The 22,724-nt window shown below is 40.6% G+C and overlaps 1 protein-coding gene across 1 annotated transcript; it reads right to left on the reverse strand.

The window, feature by feature from the left end:
- Window positions 1-418: 418 nt before the first annotated feature.
- mblac1 (metallo-beta-lactamase domain containing 1) lies at window positions 419-18,696 on the reverse strand. Its single transcript, XM_084345029.1, has 2 exons — window positions 18,223-18,696; window positions 419-3,006 (listed from the first exon to the last, which is right to left on the reverse strand). Exons 1-2 carry the CDS (start codon window positions 18,646-18,648, stop codon window positions 2,767-2,769), a joined length of 666 nt encoding a protein of 221 aa, XP_084201155.1. The 5' UTR covers window positions 18,649-18,696; the 3' UTR covers window positions 419-2,766.
- Window positions 18,697-22,724: the final 4,028 nt, after the last annotated feature.

A 22,724-nucleotide genomic window follows, 5' to 3' on the forward strand; every position in this document is an offset into this window, starting at 1 on the left:
TATTCAGGCAGTGTGATACCCCGATAATTGGTTCATACTCCTCCCCAGCTGAACACAGCCTCGGCTAAGCCCTGTTTTCCCTTCCTCCTCCTCCAGGTCTTCCTTGAGGCCAACTGAAAGTCAATCTCCATAGCCTCCCTAAACTCCTCCCACACCCGGATTTTTGCTTCAGCGACCGCCGAGGCTGCATCCCTTCTGGCCTCCTAGTACCTGCCAGCTGGCCCAACCAAACCCGAAAGGCCTCCTTCTTCACCTAGACGGCCTCCCTCACTGCGGGTGTCAGTTGACAGCTCTGCTCCTTTCTTCACCTGAGTGTCCAAGACATGCGGCTGCAGATCAGATGATACGACCACAAAGTCAATCATCAACCTTTGGCCGTAGGTGGCCTGGTACCAAGTACTTATGCTCGAACATGGTGCTCATTATGGACAATCCATGACTAGCACAGAAGTCCAATAACATTTATTAAGGCATGTGGGCTTACGTTACATTTATGATCTCTCTCCAAATCTGTAATCGGACATTACATTTCGAAACCTCCCCTTTTCTTCCTTATTTGGAAGGATATCACATCTCATCTGCTTTAAATGATTCGCATAAAAATTGAGTCTGTACATTTTTTTCTTTAAGATATGAACAAAATTAATTATCATTCAATAATGAACTTTCAAATTGCCAATTGTAGGCCCCTTCTTGTCTGTCTTAAGATTGAGCTCTAATGATAAAGGGGCATAATCAGATATTACTCTGTTATGCTATTCAGCAGTCTTTACCATTTGTGACAATCTAGAATCAATGACAAAGAGATCGATTCTGGAACATGATTTGTGTTCTGCTGAGTAGAAGGAATTTTCACTATCTAGTAGGTACAAGCTTCTCCATACATCAACCAAGTTAAGATTCTTCAGGTAATTATTCGTGAGAATAATCATGTCCTTCTCTTGAAGCCTCAACTAGCAATTTGACTCTCATGTGCGCCCGCAGGCAGTTAATTTGCCATGATTCTGCTGGTGATGTCTGTCAAAGAGATCTATACTTGTGTCAAGGTCTTCACGTCACTAAAGGCCAAACTTAAGGCCAAATAAGCTGGACATTGCATCCATAATGTCTTTGGTGCTAGGTGACCTGTAATTAGCCTCGTGGCTTTCACCGGACCCCTCCAGATTACTGTGGCCTGCTCTGGGCTGGTAGGTTGAACTAACTCTTCTTTTTCTAACTTAAGCTGATTCAGACCTAAGTATATGGGACTTTTCAAAGATTTAATGATGATGAAATTGTTTGGGGTTGAGACGAGCAGTCCGTAAAACCGCTCACTCCATGCTTACCGGAAACGGCAGTCCCCTCAGTCCATATCTTTACTGATGTCTCTGTCAAGCAGCGCTCAAACATCGTTCAGTAAACGCTGAGTTTGATAGAGACACTGAAGTAAAAGATATTAAAAAGTAACCATTGTATTTCAGCTTTTGTGTGGTCTGTGCCTCTCCACGGAGATCAGAAAGAAGCAAGATGTCTCACTCCATAGTACCTCCTGTTACCAGCTGCAGAAAAAAAATGTGCTTCTAACTCAGAATATCATTAAGACTTTTGCAAACAAGTTTAATGTCTTCTGAAAGTATTTTGATGAGGTATATGATCTGCTGCTTTCTACTGTTTTTCTGGTGCTTTCATGTTGGCACAAGGGACACACAAGGGGCACACTTGTTCACTGGCAATGTGAACAGAGTTAATTGGCAATTATTAGTGGGTTTCCCTGCATATAAAAGACCTGCGTATACACACTAATTTTGGTGTAAACATGGTATTTTAAGAGCTCATAGTAACCATTTATCCCACTATAGTGCTGCGCTCCACAGGATGCAGGGTTAGTCACAATTCCTATAGTTTCCAAAAATAGAATGGGAAGGCAGAGCATTTAGCTATTAAGCACCTCTCCTGTGGAACCACCTTCCAGTCAGGAGGCAGACACCCTCTCTACATCTAAGAGTAGGCTTAAAACCTTTTTTCAAAGTTTATATCCTTAGCTATGCTTCCATAGGCTCAGAATACTAGGGGACTCCCCATGATACACTGAGCTCCTCTCTCATTTCCTGTTTAGACTATAGCAGTTTTGCAGCTGTTAGTATAATTAATAAGCATATTTCAATTATTATAGCTGGTATTATTGTTGTGGTTGCTGTAAAAATGTATACAAACTGCTGTTTGCATTTTTGTATTATTATGTAACACGCAATTGCACTGCACCCAATATGAAACAAGTTCTCTTAGTTACTGAGCTGAAGTTACAAAACGTGGAAGGAGCGCCAAAGAAAGAACAAGTGACCCAGTGTAGAAGCAAAGAAGAGAGAATAGTCAAGTATGAAACTAGTGCTCATAAACAGTGCATTATCTGTACCAGATACTCGCTTCAGCCGAGTACTCGGCTCATCCCTATTAAATATTCTCTTGAAAAACAATAGGCCTACTTACATTTTAGGAAACAGAAGGGACTGTGTGTAATTTTACTTTTAAACAGACAGCTAAAACCACAGAACGTCATTATCAGGTTTCACTTTAAAAAACATTTAATTAACATGATTTCACAAATTACTGTTGTAAACTAAATGTATAACACTTTTTTGTTATGATGAGTTTAGTTTTTTGTGTTTGTAAGATGACACAGTATTTGGGAACAACTGAAGCTCTCAGTACTCAAGTTGTAAAATTCCACTTCTAGACAATAAAGTCAGTTCTTAATATAATCCAGTACTGATCTCCAGGGTTGGTTCTTCAGTTCCTGAGGACTCTAAACGGGAGACCATGTCCGGGTATGATGACATCCGCAGTGCATAGAGCCTCCTGCCGGCTGACCTCCTGTACTGCAGTGTTCATACTCAGATCCCGCCAGCTGTCCTCATCTGAGCAGCACTCAAATAAGTCCCCTGCAACAAGCACTGTGCCTGCTGAGGTTCCCTTCACCTGGACACTGACATCTTGTCCTGTGTGGCCTGGACTTGGAATTACAGATACCTGTGGGAGAGAGGCAGAGAGAGAGATACTGACACTGTCAGACCCCAAGGGAAAACCAGGATAACAACAGATAAAGCTACCAAGCTCCATCAAACTGCTTTTTTTAATCTCTCTTCCTCTATCTAGTGTTAAAAGCCCTATTTTTCAAGCCACCTGTTTCAATCGAATAGGGGGCAGTATTTCCCCCCTTCTCAATGTTTAGTTTAAACACTGTAATTTATTTTAGATATGTAATTTCTTTCTATGCAAATTCATTATTGAAAAATGTTAAAATTGTAAAGACTGAAATGGGGTTGGGGGGTTGATGATATCAGCTGCAGATGAGAAAAAAGGGCAGGGTGGTAATCAGACACATTGTTTTTATTAGAGCATGTTAGGACTGTATTATACAGTGTAAACAGTGATATCATCAGGCTAAGATACACAGTGTGAACTCTTGAGAGAGTGACAGATGGGCACAATTTGCTACTTACACAACAGTAGACTACATTGTCTTAACAAGTGTTTCACTGGCTTTGAAAGCCAACACTAGCATCCAAACACAACCGGTCTAACGCATTCGTGCTGCTACTCGTGATTGCTATGGACATTACGTTTGTGAAGAAAGGTAATTACCTACCGTGTTTTTATTCTTTTGAACACTGAACGTAAGATGTTAATGTTAGCCTTTGTGAACCATAACCTTTTAGCTAGCAGGTGTCCCTGAGGTCATTTAAGTACGTCTGTGGTCAAGTCCGGCATCTCATCTCAGCGAGAAGGGACACAAATTACTGTTTGTCTGTCCCAATCCGAAAGCAGGTCACACTTGCCTCCTGGATGCTAGCCATCGGCAGTAAAAACAGGACCATCAGCCATCAGCTACCTTTTTGGGGTAGGCCTGAGCACTCTGTTGAATTGCAACACAGTAATCATGAGTAACACTGCACTTACAGTTTTTGTACGTTTTGTATGTGTACACTTCTGTCTATACTCTGCGTGCTCCCTGTCTCTTGTCCATATGAGTACATGAATACATTCAGGTGTAACTGGCACTAGGGCTGAAGCTGTCCGTATTGGCTGTGCCACATGACACAGTAGCTGCTTTGGCGTTGTGCCAGGACATTGCCAATGCACAATTTAGGCTAGAGCAAGTTTTCAAGGACCGTACTGATGTTCTGGCCCATGATTGATGACCGCTCATCAAGAGGAGGGAGCGCAGGGATCCCTTCTCCTTCTACAGTGGCTCTCATTGTGTGCAGAGATGCATCCCTTGGCCTCTCGCCTGATGTCAGACCATTTTTGATCAACTCCTCCAAAGTCTGTGGCTCTGAACTGTTTCTGTTACTTTCTGCCATTTCACTTGTTTCATTGTGTTGCTAAAGCTAGAATTGAAGCCCCCAAATAATACTCCTTTTCATCTGTCAGTTTGATCAATCTTTACTTTAAGTTCACAGTCTGTAAAATTACACTTCCTGTTCTTCAACAGCTTCTTCTCAACACTAAACTAAATTCTGGCCCTTTATATGCATACCAGGTACTTGGGGGAGGTTTAGGGCCGTTTATAATTAATTATGGGGATGGTCAGACAGCTTGGGCAAGTGCATAGAATTTCAGGATGATTGACATATATGAGGAAGAGACACGTGGGACCAGACATACGTGGGGTTTTATAAATCTGACGAAAAGACTGCTTATGCATATTTACTGTTTTGTGTGGACACAGATTTCTACACTTGAATATACAGAGTTTTATACATTTGGCCCCAGATCTGCTGTGTGTTTCCACTGTGGACAGTACTCTTAAATGTCGGCGGAATTATTATCAGCCGGCTTCGGGAAACCACTTTACTTTCCAGCAGATGAAAAACAACTGGGGAGACTGGGCTTAACACTTCATAAGCAGCTGCATATATTAACTGACACACTGGGACCTAAACTGTACATTACTGCCGGACTGACAACATATACAAACTGTTAACCTTATTTTCCTCTCACATTCACCATCTCTTTTCTGCTTGCTCACTTTTACTTGACCACTCACTCCTTACAATCTGCCACTCTCTTTTGCTCAACCACACAATCTCAACAGTACAAACAACACACGTGTAGTTCTTTTTTACAACGTGGAATCAAGCTTCACTTTAAAAAGGCTGCAGGCAGCAAGACAAAAGACTGCTGTAAAAGCAGGAAGTTAAATCCTATTTCACAGCGCAGAGGACAAGATGACTCTGGCTGTTCTGACTTACTGACAATCAGTATGCTGCACAGTTTTAACTTCACCTTTTGGTATTGCATAAATGTGCCTCAACGAAAAAAAACAGAATGGTACTTTGGTACCATCCATTATTTCTGACAATAGAAATGATGAGTTGATCTACCCCAGTGCATGCACGTGGGAAATGGACTTGCATTTCTACAGCACTTTTCCAGTCTACTGACCGCTCAAAGTGCTTTACAACACTTGTCACATTCACCCATTCACACACGCATTCATACACTGATGGCAGAGGCTGCTATGCAAGGTGCCAACTGCTCATCAGGGGGATTTGGGGTTCAGTATCTTGCTCAAGGACACAGCTGGGGATTCGAACCAGCGACCTTCCGATTAATTGACCTGCTCTACCTCCTGAGCTAGTAGCCGTGGCTTGCATTGTCTTTCGTTTCTATCTCCTTTTTGTTTTCTCTCCAATAGCAACCTTATCTGCTTTCTTCGTCAGCAACAAGTTTTATAAAGCCGCCCAAAAAAGACACCTTGTGTTTAGGATTTTTTTTGGCCCCAATTCCGTTGTCATAACAGCATGTGAGGAAGCTGGTTATTAATTATGTAGCCATTCATGTGCACTGAATGAAATCAACAACCAGGTGCACTTACAGGTTTGTACAAAACAACAGCATAAGTAGACCCACATTACATAGTACAGGTTGCATCACAATCAGTGCGTTTACAGGAGGAATGTAAGACCAGAGAGTGTCTCTCTCTCTCTGTAGAGCATGTGTGATTGACAGTAGACAGTAGAAGAAGAGCAAGATTGCAGAGTGCACTGACACCTGTCTTCCAGCAGTTTCTAATTCATTGCGGACTTGCTTTTTGGTAATTTTTGGTTGACTCTTGTGGCAGTGACACAACTGTGCACTTATTATTACAAAAATTGTTTTGCACATTTCATCTTGGGACCTGTAACTGCTTTGCAATGGCTCCAGGTGACTTTACTGACTTGTTCAAATCAATAATGTGCTCTTAGATCAATACTGAGCCCCTCAGAGTTTTCCATTGTAGTGTTTGTGGCTGAGTCTAATGGGTGTATCAAACAAACCCTATTAAAATGGGCCCAGAAAAGTCATCAACCATTATCAATCAGAATGAGTCAGAAGAGGTTAAGAGGCCATGCTACAAAGACAATTTGATTCACACAACTTTCTATCATCACCCAAATTGGTCATTCAAGTTGTTGCATGTATATTTTTGACCCAGCAGATTTGGTCACATTTTCAGAAGACCTATAATAAATTCATTATTGAACCAAACTTCATGAACATTTTTTGTGAAGAAGTAGTTTGTGTTCCACTCATTCCATCACAGAAAAGTGAGAGTTGTAGAAATCATTGGTATACACTGCTATGATATGTACATGTGTTGTAAACGTCTGGCCAAGACAGTAACAGTTTCATACAATGTAATGTTCAACAATGTGAGGTCATTAAACTACAGTGCAGCAGTTCAGCAAAGCTTCAAAACGCTTAATCAACCCACTATATACACCTTCCGTTTTCCTCAGGTCAAGTGCATTTTTTTTCAGTGTTGCCACGGAAAGTTTCTAGATACAAATCTCAAATCCTCATTGAGGTCATCAATTTATCCAAAGGCCCAGTGCAAGGACAAGGTTAGGCTACTGTCGGTTTCATGTGGCCTGGAAGTTGGAGTTGGCCTACTGTAACTACCATAAATATTAAGATGACTGTATTTTGATTTTAGTTTATCCCCACACTGAAGGGTCAGTGTAAGGCTTATCAGTTAAACTGTCCATATAAAAAATGAAAAATAAAAAATAGTATTCTATGTTCTAAAATACTATCTTTTGTTCATCAGAACAATGTATAATCAAAATTTTTCAGCTGTTTTTCTAATTTTGAGTCTTGATGGTTTTTCTCTCTGAATGCAGTGGCAGTGGCACCAACTAATAAACAGATATAGCCTGAGTGCTACATATAGCATTTTTCACATATTGTTCAGGATGAGAAGCTGAATATGCTAGCCTATGTTGCTAACGTTTGACTTGTTATGCAGTGTGTCCATCTACTACATAACCACTTACAGATGCAGCTGCTGCGAAGATTGAATTATAAAACAAAGTCAGATTGTAGAAGTCAGACTATCACTGCAAAATTGATTAGCTGAAATCCCCTCCCCAGCCCAGGTAAGTGCATACTGTGAGTCAGGGGGAATTGGTGCTAAAGGCTACATGTCTACAGGTTTCTGTGACAATGCTCCAGCAGCTTAGTGATGTATGATCTGTAGGGGTCACAGTTTGGTAAACCGGATAAAATGACAAAAAATTCCAAATGTAAAAGGCTAGGTTTCTTTTCATTTATTTTCAATAGTGCAGCTACAGTTCCTAGATATGACGTCAGAAATGTTTAATAATGCATTTATAAAGGCAATAAAACATAGATAAAGTTAGCAAATAAATAGTTTAAAGAAACTGCCTTAAAAACACAATAACAAAAGTAAACAAATAATTACAGATTATAATAAGGTTATGTACCTTATTTATTGGAGAGCCACAGTTAACAGTAATGTTTTTTAAAAGTCACCACGGTTGCAGATGGATTTGTTCTGACGTGCAAAAATAAAGGTCCATTGGCTGTCCAATACCATACAACAGAGTACCACTTTTCTGTGATTCATTTGTTAATCATAGACAAAAGAAAATGTAACATTTCATTTGCAATCACTGCTGCATGGTCAAAAAGTATTTGCCTCTTCCCAGTCTGCAACACCTGTGTCAAGTGACCCTGTGAATATACAGGTGAAACTTGAAAAATTAGAATATCGTGCAAAAGTTCATTTATTTTTAACTTAAAAGGTGAAACTAATATATTATATAGACTCATTACATGCAAACCGAGATATTTCAAACCTGTATTTGTTATAATTTTGATGATTATGGATTACAGCTTATGACCAGGATGCTTCAATAGCAGCCTTCAGCTCTACTGAATGTGTTTTTGTTAAGGTAACTTTTCATGTAAATAAATGTTTAACTATTGGTAGCATATATAGGCCTCCCTCTGTGCCTGCAGTGTCCTTTAATTGCCTGACCTCCACCATTAATTCCATTTCCTGTAGAAATGAAATCATTTTACTTGCTGATTTTAACAAAAACTGGCTAGATAAGTCATCCGATAAAGAAAAAAATATACTTAGTAGTCTAAATGTTACCCAACTAATTACTGAGCCTACTCGAATCACCCCTAGATCCCAATCTCTGCTTGCCTGGATACTCGTTTCTCACCCAAATAGGATTATAAGGTCAGGCGTTATGTCTGATTGCTTTAGTGATCACTCAATTGTCTACTGCATATCAATCAATCAATCAATCAACTTTATTTATATGGCACTTTTCATACTGTACGGTAACACAAAGTGCCTCACAGAGGTTAAAAACAAAACAGAACAAAACAGAACAAAACAATACAAAACACCATGAAGACCACAAACCTCCCACCCCCACAAACATACACACAGATACACATTTACATACACACTCACACACATACACAGACATATGGACAGACATACACACCCACACACAAACATACACACACCCACACACATACACTAGCTGTTGCTAAGGAGACATGGCTGGGCACCGAAATCACAGGTGAGGAAGAAGCTACCTTTGGGGGCCATGCACACCGAGAGGAATCATGGTCCATGACTGCAGGGGCGCCACCACATAGACCCCCCGAGCCCAGGCAGACAGGAGGCTCCACACCAAGGTGTAGAGCTCTCTAGCCACCCGGGCCAGGGCCATCCACGGGACAGCACCCCCATCGGTGGACCAGAAGCAACTCCCGGTGTGGTAGGCCCCCAGGAGGAAACACTGGAAGATCGAGGGGCTAAAACAGTAAAATAAGATAAAAGGTATAGGAGCTAAAACTGAGGGAATAAAACAATAGAATGTATAAAATAGACCATAAGTAACGACTAAAACATTGAAATAAAACATTGAAGTAAAACAATAAAGTAATAAAACAGGATAAACTAAGCTAAAAATAAAAATATAATAATAATAATAATAATAATAATAATAATAATAATAAATAAATATGTAAATAAATAAATAAATAATAATAAATAAATAAGGATAGTAATAAAAATGTAAGAACTTAGAAAGAGTTAAATGAGTTTAGTTAAAAGCCTGATTAAAAAGATGGGTCTTGAGCCTCTTTTTAAAAACATCAACATTCTCTGCGGCCCTGAGGTTCTCTGGGAGGCTGTTCCACAATCGGGGGCCATAATAACTGAATGCCGCCTCCCCGTGTGTTCTAGTTCTAACTTGTGGTATCGTTAAAAGGCCAACACCAGAGGACCTCAGGGTCCGCGAGGGTTGATAGGGTAAAAGTAATGCAGATAGATAAGAAGGACCAAGACCGTTAAGACACTTAAAAACTAGTAGAAGAACCTTAAAATCAATCCTGAAGCATATGGAAAATCAAACTTCCTAAATTGCCACCGAGACTAATCAAGATTAGACAATATAGGAAATTGAATTTAGATGTATTTATTAATGATTTGATTGCTATCAACTGGGACAGGTATCAATTAATACCTGATGTACAAGATGCCTGGGATTTTCTGTATTCTGAGTTCACGAATGTTGTGGATAAACATGCTCCTTGGAAAATTGCTAAGGTCAAGGGTAAACATCTCCCTTGGATTAGCCCTGAACTTATTAGTCTGTTTAGGCAGAGGGACAAAGCATGGGCAACATTCCGTCAGACAAGGAACAATGCTGATTGGGAAATATACAGGCAGCTGAGAAATATGAGTAAGAAAAAAACCCGGACTGCAAAATCTAACTACTATAAAGAATGTCTCACTAATGACTTTAAGAACCCAAGGCAATTCTGGAACAAAATCAAAACAATTATTAATACTTAAGATAATCATTCTATTAATCAAATAAGAGCTGCCAATACAGTACTGCATGACTCTTTAGCGATTGCCCAAGTATTCAATCAGCACTTCTCCTCCGTCTGTTCTACCTTATTACCTGACTCTTACTTGACTACTGGCTTCTTTAATATCTCACCTTGCTGCAGTTCTTTTTCTTTTACGAAAATTTTGCCAACTGAAGTTCATACTGCCATTAACGAATTAAATGTGAGCAGCGGTGCTGGACTTGATGGAATAGAAAACAGGTTTCTTAAACTAGCTTCTCATATCCTTATGTATCCATTTGCTGATTTATTCAACCTTTCTCTGTCTACATGTGAGTTACCAGCCATCTGGAAACTTGCACGCGTCACTCCACTCCTTAAAGGAGGCGATGTACTCGATGTGAACAATTATAGGCCTATATCTATCATATGCTCCATTGCTAAGGTCTTTGAAAAATTAATTTATAATCAACTTTCACATTATCTCAGTATCAACAATATCCTATCACCATTTCAATCTGGCTTCAGGTCCAACCACTCCACAGCTACTGCCCTACTTAAATTTACCAATGATGTGTTCTGTGCTGCTGATAATGGTGATGCCACAGGTGCCATCTTTATTGACTTAACTAAAGCTTTTGATTTTGTTGATCGTTATCTGCTTCTAGATAAGCTTCATGCTATCGGCCTTTCTAAAAATGCAGTTCTGTGGTTCAATTCGTACTTGCATAATAGAAAAACAGTGTGTCATCCTACAAGGAAATAAATCTGATTTACTTATTCAACAAAGAGGTGTACCCCAGGGTTCAACATTGGGACCTCTTCTCTTTTCTATTTATGTAAATGATTTACCATCAATATTCAATAACTGTTGTGCTCAACTTTATGCCGATGACACTGTCATATATACATCAAAACCTGATCTACCACAAATTCAATCTTCTCTCCAGTCTGATTTCAACATCTTACAAGACTGCCTTTTACATAATAAACTAATGCTTTACACAACAAAGTCTAATATCATGATCTTTGGTACCAGACAGAAACTCAAATCAAATCCCAGCTCCTGTATAATAACCTGTAATGACGGCACCCCTCTGCATAAAGTGGACAAGATTAAATATCTTGGAGTATGGCTTGATTCTGAACTCTCATTCAAATCACCCATCGATCACGTGTTACGTAAAGTCAATTTTGGAATCAATGTTTTATATCGGTCTCGAAATTGCTTTTCACACTGTTCGTAAAAAACTTGCATCTCAACTCATACTTCCAATTTTTGACTATTGTGATGTTGTCTATCAAAATTCAATTAATTCACACCTTCTTCCACTTAACCCAGCATATAATAGACTATGCAGATTTGTCCTTGGTTGTCCTTTTCTCACGCACCACTGTACAATGTATGAGAGTCTTAAATGGCCACCTCTAAATGTAAGAAGACACATTCACTGGCTTCAACTTATATTCAAATGTTCTATTTCAATTATCCTCTTTATCTTCAACAGTATCTCATACCTTTTTCTTCAAATTACCAAGTCCGGCACTCTGCTCAGCTCTATTTCCATATCCCTCATGCTAAGAAAACATTTGGCAAAAGAGCGTTTAAGTTTAAAGCCCCTACAGATTGGAATAATTTACCCGTTAATATCAGATCCACCAGAATGCTTGGCATGTTCAAGCATGCCCTGTCTTCTCACTTTAAGATTGACTGCACCTGTTATCAATGAAACTATCACTATCCACACTTACTGTCTTAGATCTAATGTTTATACTTGATTGTATTTGGTGATCCACTCATACTCTTTTTTTATTATTGGTCATTATGGCCTTCTACTGGTTGTATTGTTTTGATGAACTTAATGTATGTGGTTTGTCTCTTGTTTTGTTTGTTTGTTTGTTTGTTTTTGTTTCTGCTTGTTGGATATACCTTGTCTATATTTCTTATTATTATTATTATTATTTCTATTTTTATTTATTTACTATTTCATTTTATTTTTCTGTCACGTCTTTGTAATGTAGCTATTGTGTTAAATGTTGGGACCCCCTCGAAAACGAGATGGTACATCTCAAGGGGCTTTATCCTAATAAACAAACTTGAACACACTGCATTGTTCGGTCTCATGTCTCTCATCTTTCTCTTGGCAATGCCCCATAAATTCTCTATGGGGTTCAGGTCAGGCGAGTTTGCTGGCCAATCAAGCATAGTAATCCCATGGTCATTGAACCAGGTTTTGGTACGTGTGGCAGTGTGGGCAGGTGCCAAGTCCTGCTGGAAAATGAAGTCAGCATCTCCATAAAGCTTGTCTGCTGAAGGAAGCATGAAGTGCTCTAAAATGTCCTGGTAGACGGCTGCGTTGTCTCTGGACTTAATAAAGCACAGTGGACCAACACCAGCAGATGACATGGCTCCCCAAATCAACACAGACTGTGGAAACTTCACACTGGACTTCAAGCATCTTGGATTGTGTGCCTCTCCATTCTTCCTCCAAACTCTAGGACCTTGGTTTCCAAATGAGATGCAAAATTGCTCTCATCTGAAAAGAGGACTTTGGACCACTGAGCGACAGACCAGTTCTTTTTTTCTTTAGCCCAGGTGAGACACTTCTGACGTTGTTTGTTGTTCAGGAGCGGCTTGACAAGAGGAATACGACATTTGAAGCCCATGTCCAGGATTCGTCTGTGTGTGGTGGCTCTTGATGCAGTTACTCCTGGCTGCAAATGTAGCGCATTTTCTATCTAAAAGGGGCTAGTGGCACCACTCCCTCAAGTGGTGAAACGTTTACAAAACAAAACAGAGTAAGAACTAAAATGGCTCTTACACAGCTGATTTGAAAGCAGCGGGTGGGTCCACTAGCCCTACTGTATCTTGTGAATTAGCCATAGCGCATCAGCGTGTGTGTCTTTTGGCTGTATTCAGACCAAAACAGACCCATTCTACTCTGCCTCTGATCTGTTGTAATGCCGCTGCCAGAGTAGGTTAGGCAATGCCGGTCCTTCAGTGATCGTCAGCAACCACAGATACACAATACAACCGTTTCACGAGCTGGTAACAAAAGAGCTGCATTTAATACTACACATTTGATACGGCGCATAAAAAACAAACACTCAAAGGACCACAACGAGTTCACTCAAGCAATACAGGCAAAGGCACCGAAGCAACAAACACTCGCGGATACTTTCAAAAGGAAAGAGAAATATCCTTGAGACAGCGACATGGACACAAATATTACAGAGAAGGTAACTGAATTCATCGCTCTGGATAACCAGCCCATCTCCATGGTCGAGGATCAGGGTTTAGTTACTGACTTTGTTTACTTGGTTGTTATTGTTAAAAAACAAAAAACAAATGAAAACCAATGTTGCAATAGCATATGCAGAATAAGAAAGAGCCATATGACAGTAAAAAAATATTAGTTAGGGCTAAGTATCGGATCGGGACTCGGTATCGGCAGATACTAAATATTAAATGACTCGAAACGGGGTAAAAAAAACCTGATCGGGACATCCCTAGCTCTCACCATATGAGAGTCAGACATATTGGTCGTATGAGTGAGTGCACCAAACCGTGATGTCAGTTTGGGACAAATACATGAACCGTTACACCCCTAATCTGAGCTGTTGAATTAAACCCTCTTTTCCCTCACATATGTCTTGTAGTGCTGCTGTCGTGTTCACCCTGTGGTTCTCCTTGTGTCTCACGCTGTGGTTCTCCTTGTGGTCCACCCTGTAGTTCTCCTTGATGTCCACCCTGTAGTTCTCCTTGTGGTCCACCCTGTGGTTCACCCTGTAGTTCTCCCTGTGGTTCGCCCTGGCTATGCAGCTGCTCCCTGCCTGCAGATCCTCTCACACTCCTCCGAAATAACCTAGTATTTACAGCTGTCCTTATCTAAACATGTCTTCACACAAGTTTGTCGATCATTTAGCCGATAACCAATGTATTGTTGTTACACATAGCTGCCACGGTTACCCATCCCTTGTATGGAGCCAGAACGGTGACTTTAAAATTTGGCATCCAAAAAAAAAATTGGCATTGAAAACAAAACCAGTACTGAAAAAGGAAACATTGGCATTGAAACATTTGTATTGAAAACAGTTGTATTGGCATTGAAACAAGTATTGGCACTGAAAAAGGAAACTAATTAAAATAATTAAAATCTGAAAATCTTATTATTTAATTTTATTGGGATTTTTTTTTTTTTTTAATGACAATCTTCAGCTTTTTTCTTCATGTCACTTTTTTTTTAGTGACAGATTTTTTTACAATGTCAGTTTTTTTTCAGTGTCACTGATTTTCAGTTTCAATTTTCTGTCACTGTTTTGGCGTCGAGAGGGAGGGGTCTGAGGGGAGGGGCAAGTAGAGCGTGGTTTGCATATGATTTGCATATCAGCATCCTGAAGAAGTAGCAACCTGCCATCCGCCCGAAGCCTCTGGCATGGTGGCATTGCTAAAATGTCCTGTTCACCGGGAACTTTCAAACCGCAATTAAGTCTGTTTTTTTTCTCTGCTATTTACATGTTTATTCACATGCAACCTGGCCTGTTTGGTTAGCTTTTAACGGCCGTTATGTTGTTTTTGTAGAGGTCCGCTGGAACATGTAAGTTTCTAACATTAGCCGTGTTGGCTAACTTAACCTGTGGTTAATGCAGGATAAAAAATAAACACCCGCCAAGCGCCGAACACGGCTAAAAGTCGGTTTTGGCAGAAGAATAAATTAACGTCATGTGTCACCGGCCTGGCGGTAAATACTTGTTGCTGCCAAGTAATAATACATCACAACAGCGGCTAACAGTAACATAGCCTGGGACGTTAACATTGACATGATGAACAGCAGGGCTTCGGCTGTGTACGTTAAGCTACTGACATCCCCAGCACACGCACACACAAACCATACAGCCTCTCATCTTTGAGCCGCTAGCTCAGCTTCAACGCAGGTAGTACACAATAACTCTTACAAGGGTCGCGAATTTGCTTCTGGTGATGATAAAAATGTTCCAGCGGACTCTGTTTCCAGCGCGGTCATGGAGAGTCTGAGCAGCTAATTTACTGAGCTGTGACTACCAGCTCTGCTTTTCTCAGTTTACCTGCCACTGGCAGATGAGCCAGAAACTTAAATGTGGACCCTGGGTAAATGGTAGCTAATGTTAAGCCTCCAGCCCTGTGATGTTTTGCCGTTGTGTTTTTCACAAAGACCCTGGCCGAGTGAACGGTTTGGCAGCGGTCCACTGAAACAAATGCTAGGTTAATAGGTGTTGTCTGTGGTTAATGATAGTTAGCCGTTCAAAGTTAACTATAAGTAACTATAACTCGGCCAGGGTCTTTGTGAAAAACACAACGGCAAAACATCACAGGGCTGGAGGCTTAACATTAGCTACCATTTACCCAGGGTCCACATTTAAGTTTCTGGCTCATCTGCCAGTGGCAGGTAAACTGAGAAAAGCAGAGCTGGTAGTCACAGCTCAGTAAATTAGCTGCTCAGACTCTCCATGACCGCGCTGGAAACAGAGTCCGCTGGAACATTTTTATCATCACCAGAAGCAAATTCGCGACCCTTGTAAGAGTTATTGTGTACTACCTGCGTTGAAGCTGAGCTAGCGGCTCAAAGATGAGAGGCTGTATGGTTTGTGTGTGCGTGTGCTGGGGATGTCAGTAGCTTAACGTACACAGCCGAAGACAGTTCTGACGTTGTTTGTTGTTCAGGAGCGGCTTGACAAGAGGAATACGACATTTGAAGCCCATGTCCAGGATTCGTCTGTGTGTGGTGGCTCTTGATGCAGTTACTCCTGGCTGCAAATGTAGCGCATTTTCTATCTAAAAGGGGCTAGTGGCACCACTCCCTCAAGTGGTGAAACGTTTACAAAACAAAACAGAGTAAGAACTAAAATGGCTCTTACACAGCTGATTTGAAAGCAGCGGGTGGGTCCACTAGCCCTACTGTATCTTGTGAATTAGCCATAGCGCATCAGCGTGTGTGTCTTTTGGCTGTATTCAGACCAAAACAGACCCATTCTACTCTGCCTCTGATCTGTTGTAATGCCTCTGCCAGAGTAGGTTAGGCAATGCCGCAACTGATCATTGCAACTGATCATTGCAAAAATCAGTCAGTAGGCCTACATGAGAAGTTATATTAGGTGATGACTATTTTCACTACCATGGCATGTGCTTTTGATTATGATCCCGTGAATGAAGGTGCAGCATTACTGCGCAGAGAATTAAATATTCGTCGGGAGATGATTATCAGACCGCACATAGATGTTCTTGCATTTCCAGACAATTATCTTTTTGAGCGATACCGTTTCACGTCACAGTCCATCATTTACATACACAACCTAATCCGTCCTTACATTTCCAACATTACCAACCGAAGTCATGCTCTCACATCCCAGCAGATATTGTGTGTTCCGCTGCGTTTTTTTTTTTTTTTTGAATAGGGAGTTTTTTTATACAACGTCGGAGATGCAGAGCACTTGAGCAAGGCAACTGTATGCAGAGCGGTCAGAAAAGTGTGCCTCGCCCTGAAACGCCCAGTGGGGTGAAAAACGTAGCCCTCCTCTTCCCCGTTGCCATGGTGACTCGTCGACTCAGGGCTCCATTGATGCTGTCTTTTTATACTTGTGGCGCACGCGCTTAACTCCACGTGAAACTACTCCGAGTTGATCAAACTAACTCATATCAGCTGTTCTGGAACCGAAAACTCAGAGTTTCCTATCTCAGAGTAGATCAACTCAGAGTTCAAGGTTAGACTCAGAGTTTATTGAACCTGCTTTGTGAAACGGACCCCAGGACATTTTAGTAATGCCACCATGCCAGAGGCTTCGGGCGGATGGCAGGTTGCTACTTCTTCAGGATGCCGATATGCAAATCATATGCAAACCACGCTCTACTTGCCCCTCCCCTCAGACCCCTCCCACTCGACGCCAAAACAATGACAGAAAGTTGAAACTGAAAATCAGTGACACTGAAAAAAAAGTGACATTGTAAAAAAATCTGTCACTGAAAAAAAAAGTGACATGAAGAAAAAATCTGAAGATTGTCATTGAAAAATACAAAAAATCCCAATAAAATAAAATAATAAGATTTTCAGATTTTAATTATTTTAATTAGTTTCCTTTTTCAGTGCCAATACAACTGTTTTCAATACAAATGTTTCAATGCCAATGTTTCCTTTTTCAGTACTGGTTTTGTTTTCAATGCCAAATTTTAAAGTCACCGTTCTGGCTCCATACCCTTGTCCTTAATATTTGTTTTAATCAAATCTTTACCGAAAACAGTTGTTACAGCCTCTGTAAGACACCTCAGTCCAAATGTGTTTGAATTTTTACTCACATGAAACTACAGTGTCAGGAAGACACAACCTTAGGTTTTGTACAGCCTTTTGCCAAATAAAAAAAGCAAAAACAAATGGAATGATGCCTTTCGCCATTTCTTTCATCTTGTTCTGAGCCTAGTTCAAAATCAGCTTTTTTCATTTTGTAACAAGTTAAATTAGAGACGATAGCATTAGGTTTAATTAAATGTGTATGACTGATATTGTCACTTTCTTGGTAAGTGTGGTCAAGACCAAAGCCCCATTTCCTCAAAAGCATCTTAAAAGGACAGTTCAGGTTTTTTTGAAGTGGGGTTGTATGAGGTCCCCCAGAGCAGCAGCTGGAGTGTTAGAAGCTAATGTACAGGGTGGAGAGGGTCTAACTTTTACTGTCTTCAGTCTGTGCAGCAGCTGCAACTGTAAGTGTTTATGACGTAGATGGACACACTGCATAACAAGGCTAACGTTAGCTACTCATGCTAGCATATTTGGCTTTTTCTTCATAGACAATTTATTTCGTTTTCCACTTGTTCTTAATGTGATGTTCCTTTTAAAACGTGATAATGTAAAGTGTCTTTGAGTATTATAAAAGCGCTATGTAAACACACATATGTATTATCATTATTATTAGCTAGGGCGCGAGCTCCGAAAGGTATGTTTATGCTGGAACACAGTTAGCCCTTCTCTACACAGTGATACAAGGCTCCATCGAAATCCCTAGTGTTTGTTGTGTGGATACGACAAATGTGAAATTACAGATACTTACATGCTCATCAATTGTATAAGCTTTTCCCTCTGCCATCTTGTTGATACGATATGTGTCCCCCTCACTGATATCATATCCTACAATTATCACTGCTGTTGGAAAAAGACTCAGATTTCCTACGTGGTCTGAGTGTCCATGAGTGCACACGACCAAGTGAATGTCTCCCGGTTCAAGACCCCTCTCTTTCAATGTCATTTTGAGAAAGTCTCGGTCCCACGGTCCACCGGTGTCCACCAAAATAATCTTGGGTCCCGTTATGAGCGTGATGGTACCGTCAGCCTTAAACGTCCCGTCGGTCTGAGGGATACAGTATCCGACTTTAAGGACAGACACGGAGTACGGCACACCGAAGAAGTCCGATTGAGACTGTGATAGAGGGACTGTTCGAAATTGGCCATGGGCTTCTTTGCTGTCTGTGTCCATCATGCGAGGAAAGTTCACATGAAGTGTCACTAGTCATCTCAAATGTCACCGGCCATCGTAGCTTTATAGTTGCATACTGCCACCTAATGCATGGGAGTGTAGGCTGTAATGAGACTGACTGAAAAACAATCTACACGAGCTACCATTTTAAGTTGTGTTAAATGTTACCTGATTTGGTATCCACTTTACAGTGGTTTTGGATTGGGCCTTCTTGTCAAATATAAATTCACACACAAACGTGGGGCCGTCCATTAGCCTATTCAAAACTACAATTGATCATTATTTGATTATTTTAAACGACAGTTTGGCATTTTCAGCAGTCTGACGTTCCATTGAAATTACCAGCATTCAGCTCATATCGCAGTGGTATAAGTTTAAACCTGACCAGATATGATAATGATCATTTGTTTGTAATTACTTTGTAACCAGCCTTGAATGCATTGTTTAGGTCCTAAACAATAACCAAAAAGGTCCGCTAATCATTAGCGTAATTATCAGTTGAAACTGTATTTTGGGTGGGCCAGTGCAAAATTAAGTGGGCCATCTTTCCCAGAAAAAAATAACTTATAAAAACTGTGACAATCTTACTTTGCAACATTCTGCATTACAAAGGCAATAACAGTAAAACATTGCCTATACAACATGCTCAACCAAAGAGCTCAGTCTATAAAGGCTGTACACAACACAAAAACCTGTCTATTATACTCTAATTCAGGCTACAATATATATATACACTAGCAAAAGGAGCAGCACATTGCCTCTACAGTGCATGGCACCGTTAATGAACCATTTTATTGCACAAAGTGACAACAAGACATAAAACCAAACCGCAGAGAAGGTGTTAACATACTGCATGACAACATACATCAGACAGAAATCGCACATGTAACATATCAATACAGCCATTGTTGTTTCAGTACCATGGTCAGCTCATTACAGCAAATATGCACGCAGCTCTCACATACAATGAAATCTGGTTGAAATGTAGCTTCTGTACGAAAAAATTAGTAACTAATTTTAAACAAATAATGTAGCCTTTTAATAGTAGGCCTATGTGGCTAATACACATTACTTCATGTGAAATCCCTTCACAAGCAAATATGAAGCAACAAAAATTAATTAAAAAACAGGCTTACCGTTGTTATTTTCATGGCCTTCATAGCCTAGGTTATAGAGTTTATTTCATCATAGTCCAAACTAGTGCATAATAGGTGCCCGGTTCACAGACTTCAGCCTTGATCTTGCACAACAGCAGGAGGCAGCTGCTCTGGACGATTTTGGATCCGTGGATTATATTTGCACATGAACTTGAACAGTTTGAGAAAGTTTCCTTTATTGAGAGTGTCTACACTGTCCCTGTGTCCAAGTAGGGGGATGTCCTGCTTGGCACAAAACAGTATAATATCCAACATGACTTTTAAATGGTCCCGATTCCTCTTGATAAATGAATAGTCCATGGCATCACGGTTCATTTGATTGAACACATTTCCCCGGCCTGCAGTTTGGTTGGCCCTGTAGCTCTGAAACCTGTGGCTAGTTGTGAGAAATTAAATAGTTTTGAATTCAGTAATCATTGTATGGTAGAGAACATATCAGGATGTGAGAGGAGGGGAGATTCCCCTTTAAGGTGTCAGAAAGTCATATGAGGGGCAATTCTCTTTGCCTGAGGTGTTTACAGGAAGGTAGATAGGATGACATTTACTGTCCAATGGGAAGAAGTGATTAATGACTGTCGTAAGAGTATGTAACCCCTATTCTGTTGTATTTAAGTCGGAAACATTTGGAAGACTGCAGAGAACACTGGGTCTTCTCTCCATGCTGCATGTATTAAAGAGCTCTGATTCATCACGCTAAAAGTCTAAAATTCTTTGGAGAATTAGCAACTCTCTACCTCAACAAGGAGAATTTCCCTAACACTAGCCCATCTTGTGTTTTTCCGCAAGCCTGATGCAGGTGCTTCGAGTCCACAAACCCTTCTCTCACAAATGGGCCATCACTCTGCTGTGGAAATGTCTACACATCTTACAAAAAATGCATCTTTATTTACACTGTATTCCAACCAAGCAAACTTTCCAAACCACTTTGATGAGAAAGACCTTGATTTTCCATTCCTGCAAGGCACAAAATCCCCCCCTTTTAACACTGTGGTCTGAGTACTTTGTTATATGTTACCTATACATAACAGTCTTATTTCAAAACTTTCAAATATGACATCAGAGGTGCTATTTGTAATTATAAGATTATTTTTAAGTCTCATTCCCAGCTCCTCAAAAACTGATACTTTGGGATTGCAGGACGGGTCGACCGCCATCACGAGGTGTCATTATTTGACTAGTCTATAACACTAGATTGTTCATCAAGTGTCTCTTTTCGGTCTGCAACAACTGTGTGCATTGCCTGTTTGTCTCCTGTGTTACAGTCATGCAACCCTGAGTCCAGCTTCAGGTGTCCTGTTCATCTACAGATGGAAAGGTTTTCTAATGTGTTCTCTGTAGATACTTTCTGTTTCTGTTTGATCTTAATCATTTCCTCCTAGCTTAAGCCACACTCTCAGCAAACAACAGCATAAAACAAGACACTAGCTAAACTACTCAGATAAAACATATGCAGGAGTGACCTGCTGACATCAAAAGTACCTGAGCTTCCTGAGGAAAATTAGCCTGGACTGGGCACTTTTGATCATCCACAATCACACAGAGGTACTTATAAGAGGAAACCTCTTATAAGGAAGTCCTCTCTGACTCCTCTTTGCCTCCTTGATGCCAGCATTCAGTCTTGCTCCGGTGCTGTTTTATGGTTCCTTGTCACCTGACTGAGAGGCTGCTTTTTTGGATCTGGATAGAGCCTGTGGTGACTATTCAACAAAAAAGAAACTTGTCACCTGATGGTGGTTTGGGATGGTTCTTAACTCGATTCCAGAGTGAATAAAAAAGAAAGGTTGCAAAGGTGATCTCTTTGGGTGAGGTTCCCGTTTATTTCAACAAAAAAGATAAGTTTGACAAAACAAATTTCTTCTCTGGCTGTCGTGTAAAAACTGTGTCTTTCCCACCACCACTCAACTCAAACTAATCAACTCTCCTGATCTTAAGCAGCTGGGGCCGCTGCTGAGGTGAAAGAAAGCAACTGAAACAATACTGCACCCTTGTGGAAAAGTAAATACCTACACAACATAAAAATGGCTCCTACACACCGGCCCCATAATTGTGTTGGTGTGCACTACAATTATATAAACATATTTCAAAAGGAGCCAAAAATCTTCTTCTTTCAGAAGTCAATGCCCATAAATCAAATCTTCTTTCTTTCAGAAGTCAATCCATATTTCAGTCTTTAATAATAATCTTTATGTCTCCAATAGCATGCAGAGCTTGGTGACAGGCCTCTCCAGAAAGCCTGTCTTGGTCTTCAGCTAAACTGTCCGGACAACGCCTCTCCTGTCTGGAAAGGTTTTGGTCACCTTACCCATTAGCCATGAACTTCTTGGAGCAGAAGGGTCCATGATAACAACAATGTCGTCCACAGAAAAATTCCTTCGTGGCTTTGTCCACTTTTGTCTTTCTTGGAGCAGTGGAAGGTACTCCCTTACCCACCGCTTCCAAAATAAATCCGACAGGTACTGTACCTGTCTCCATCTTCGTTTGATGTATATATCACTATCATCAAAAAGTCCAGGAGGAAGAATGGGTTTTGGCCTTCAACAGAAGAATGTGGTTGGGTGTAAGTGTTTCCAGGTCATTAGGGTCATCGGATAGTTTGGTTATGTGTTGATCTTTAGACAGAATTATTGGATGTTTTACTGTTTCAGGCATGGATGCTTTTCTCAGGCGGCCTCCTACTCTCAACAGCCCATCTTGGAGTATGGGATCCAACCTGTAGATGTCACTGTTGGTTGGCACAGATGATGCTCCTTTCTCCAAGAGAGAGATTTCCCTGTGAAATCTTTGCTGTTGGCAGAGGCGTGCAATTTCCAGTTCTGCACTATGTAAATCATCCCCTGTCAATGGTTGAACATTTATCTTTGCTTTGTGTTGCCGATGTCCTTTATTGCATGTTTTACCTTTTTTCCTTAGCTGTTGAAGCAG

The sequence above is a fragment of the Pagrus pagrus genome (assembly GCF_965226575.1).
Source record: "Pagrus pagrus genome assembly, chromosome: 22".
Lineage (NCBI taxonomy): Eukaryota > Metazoa > Chordata > Actinopteri > Spariformes > Sparidae > Pagrus > Pagrus pagrus.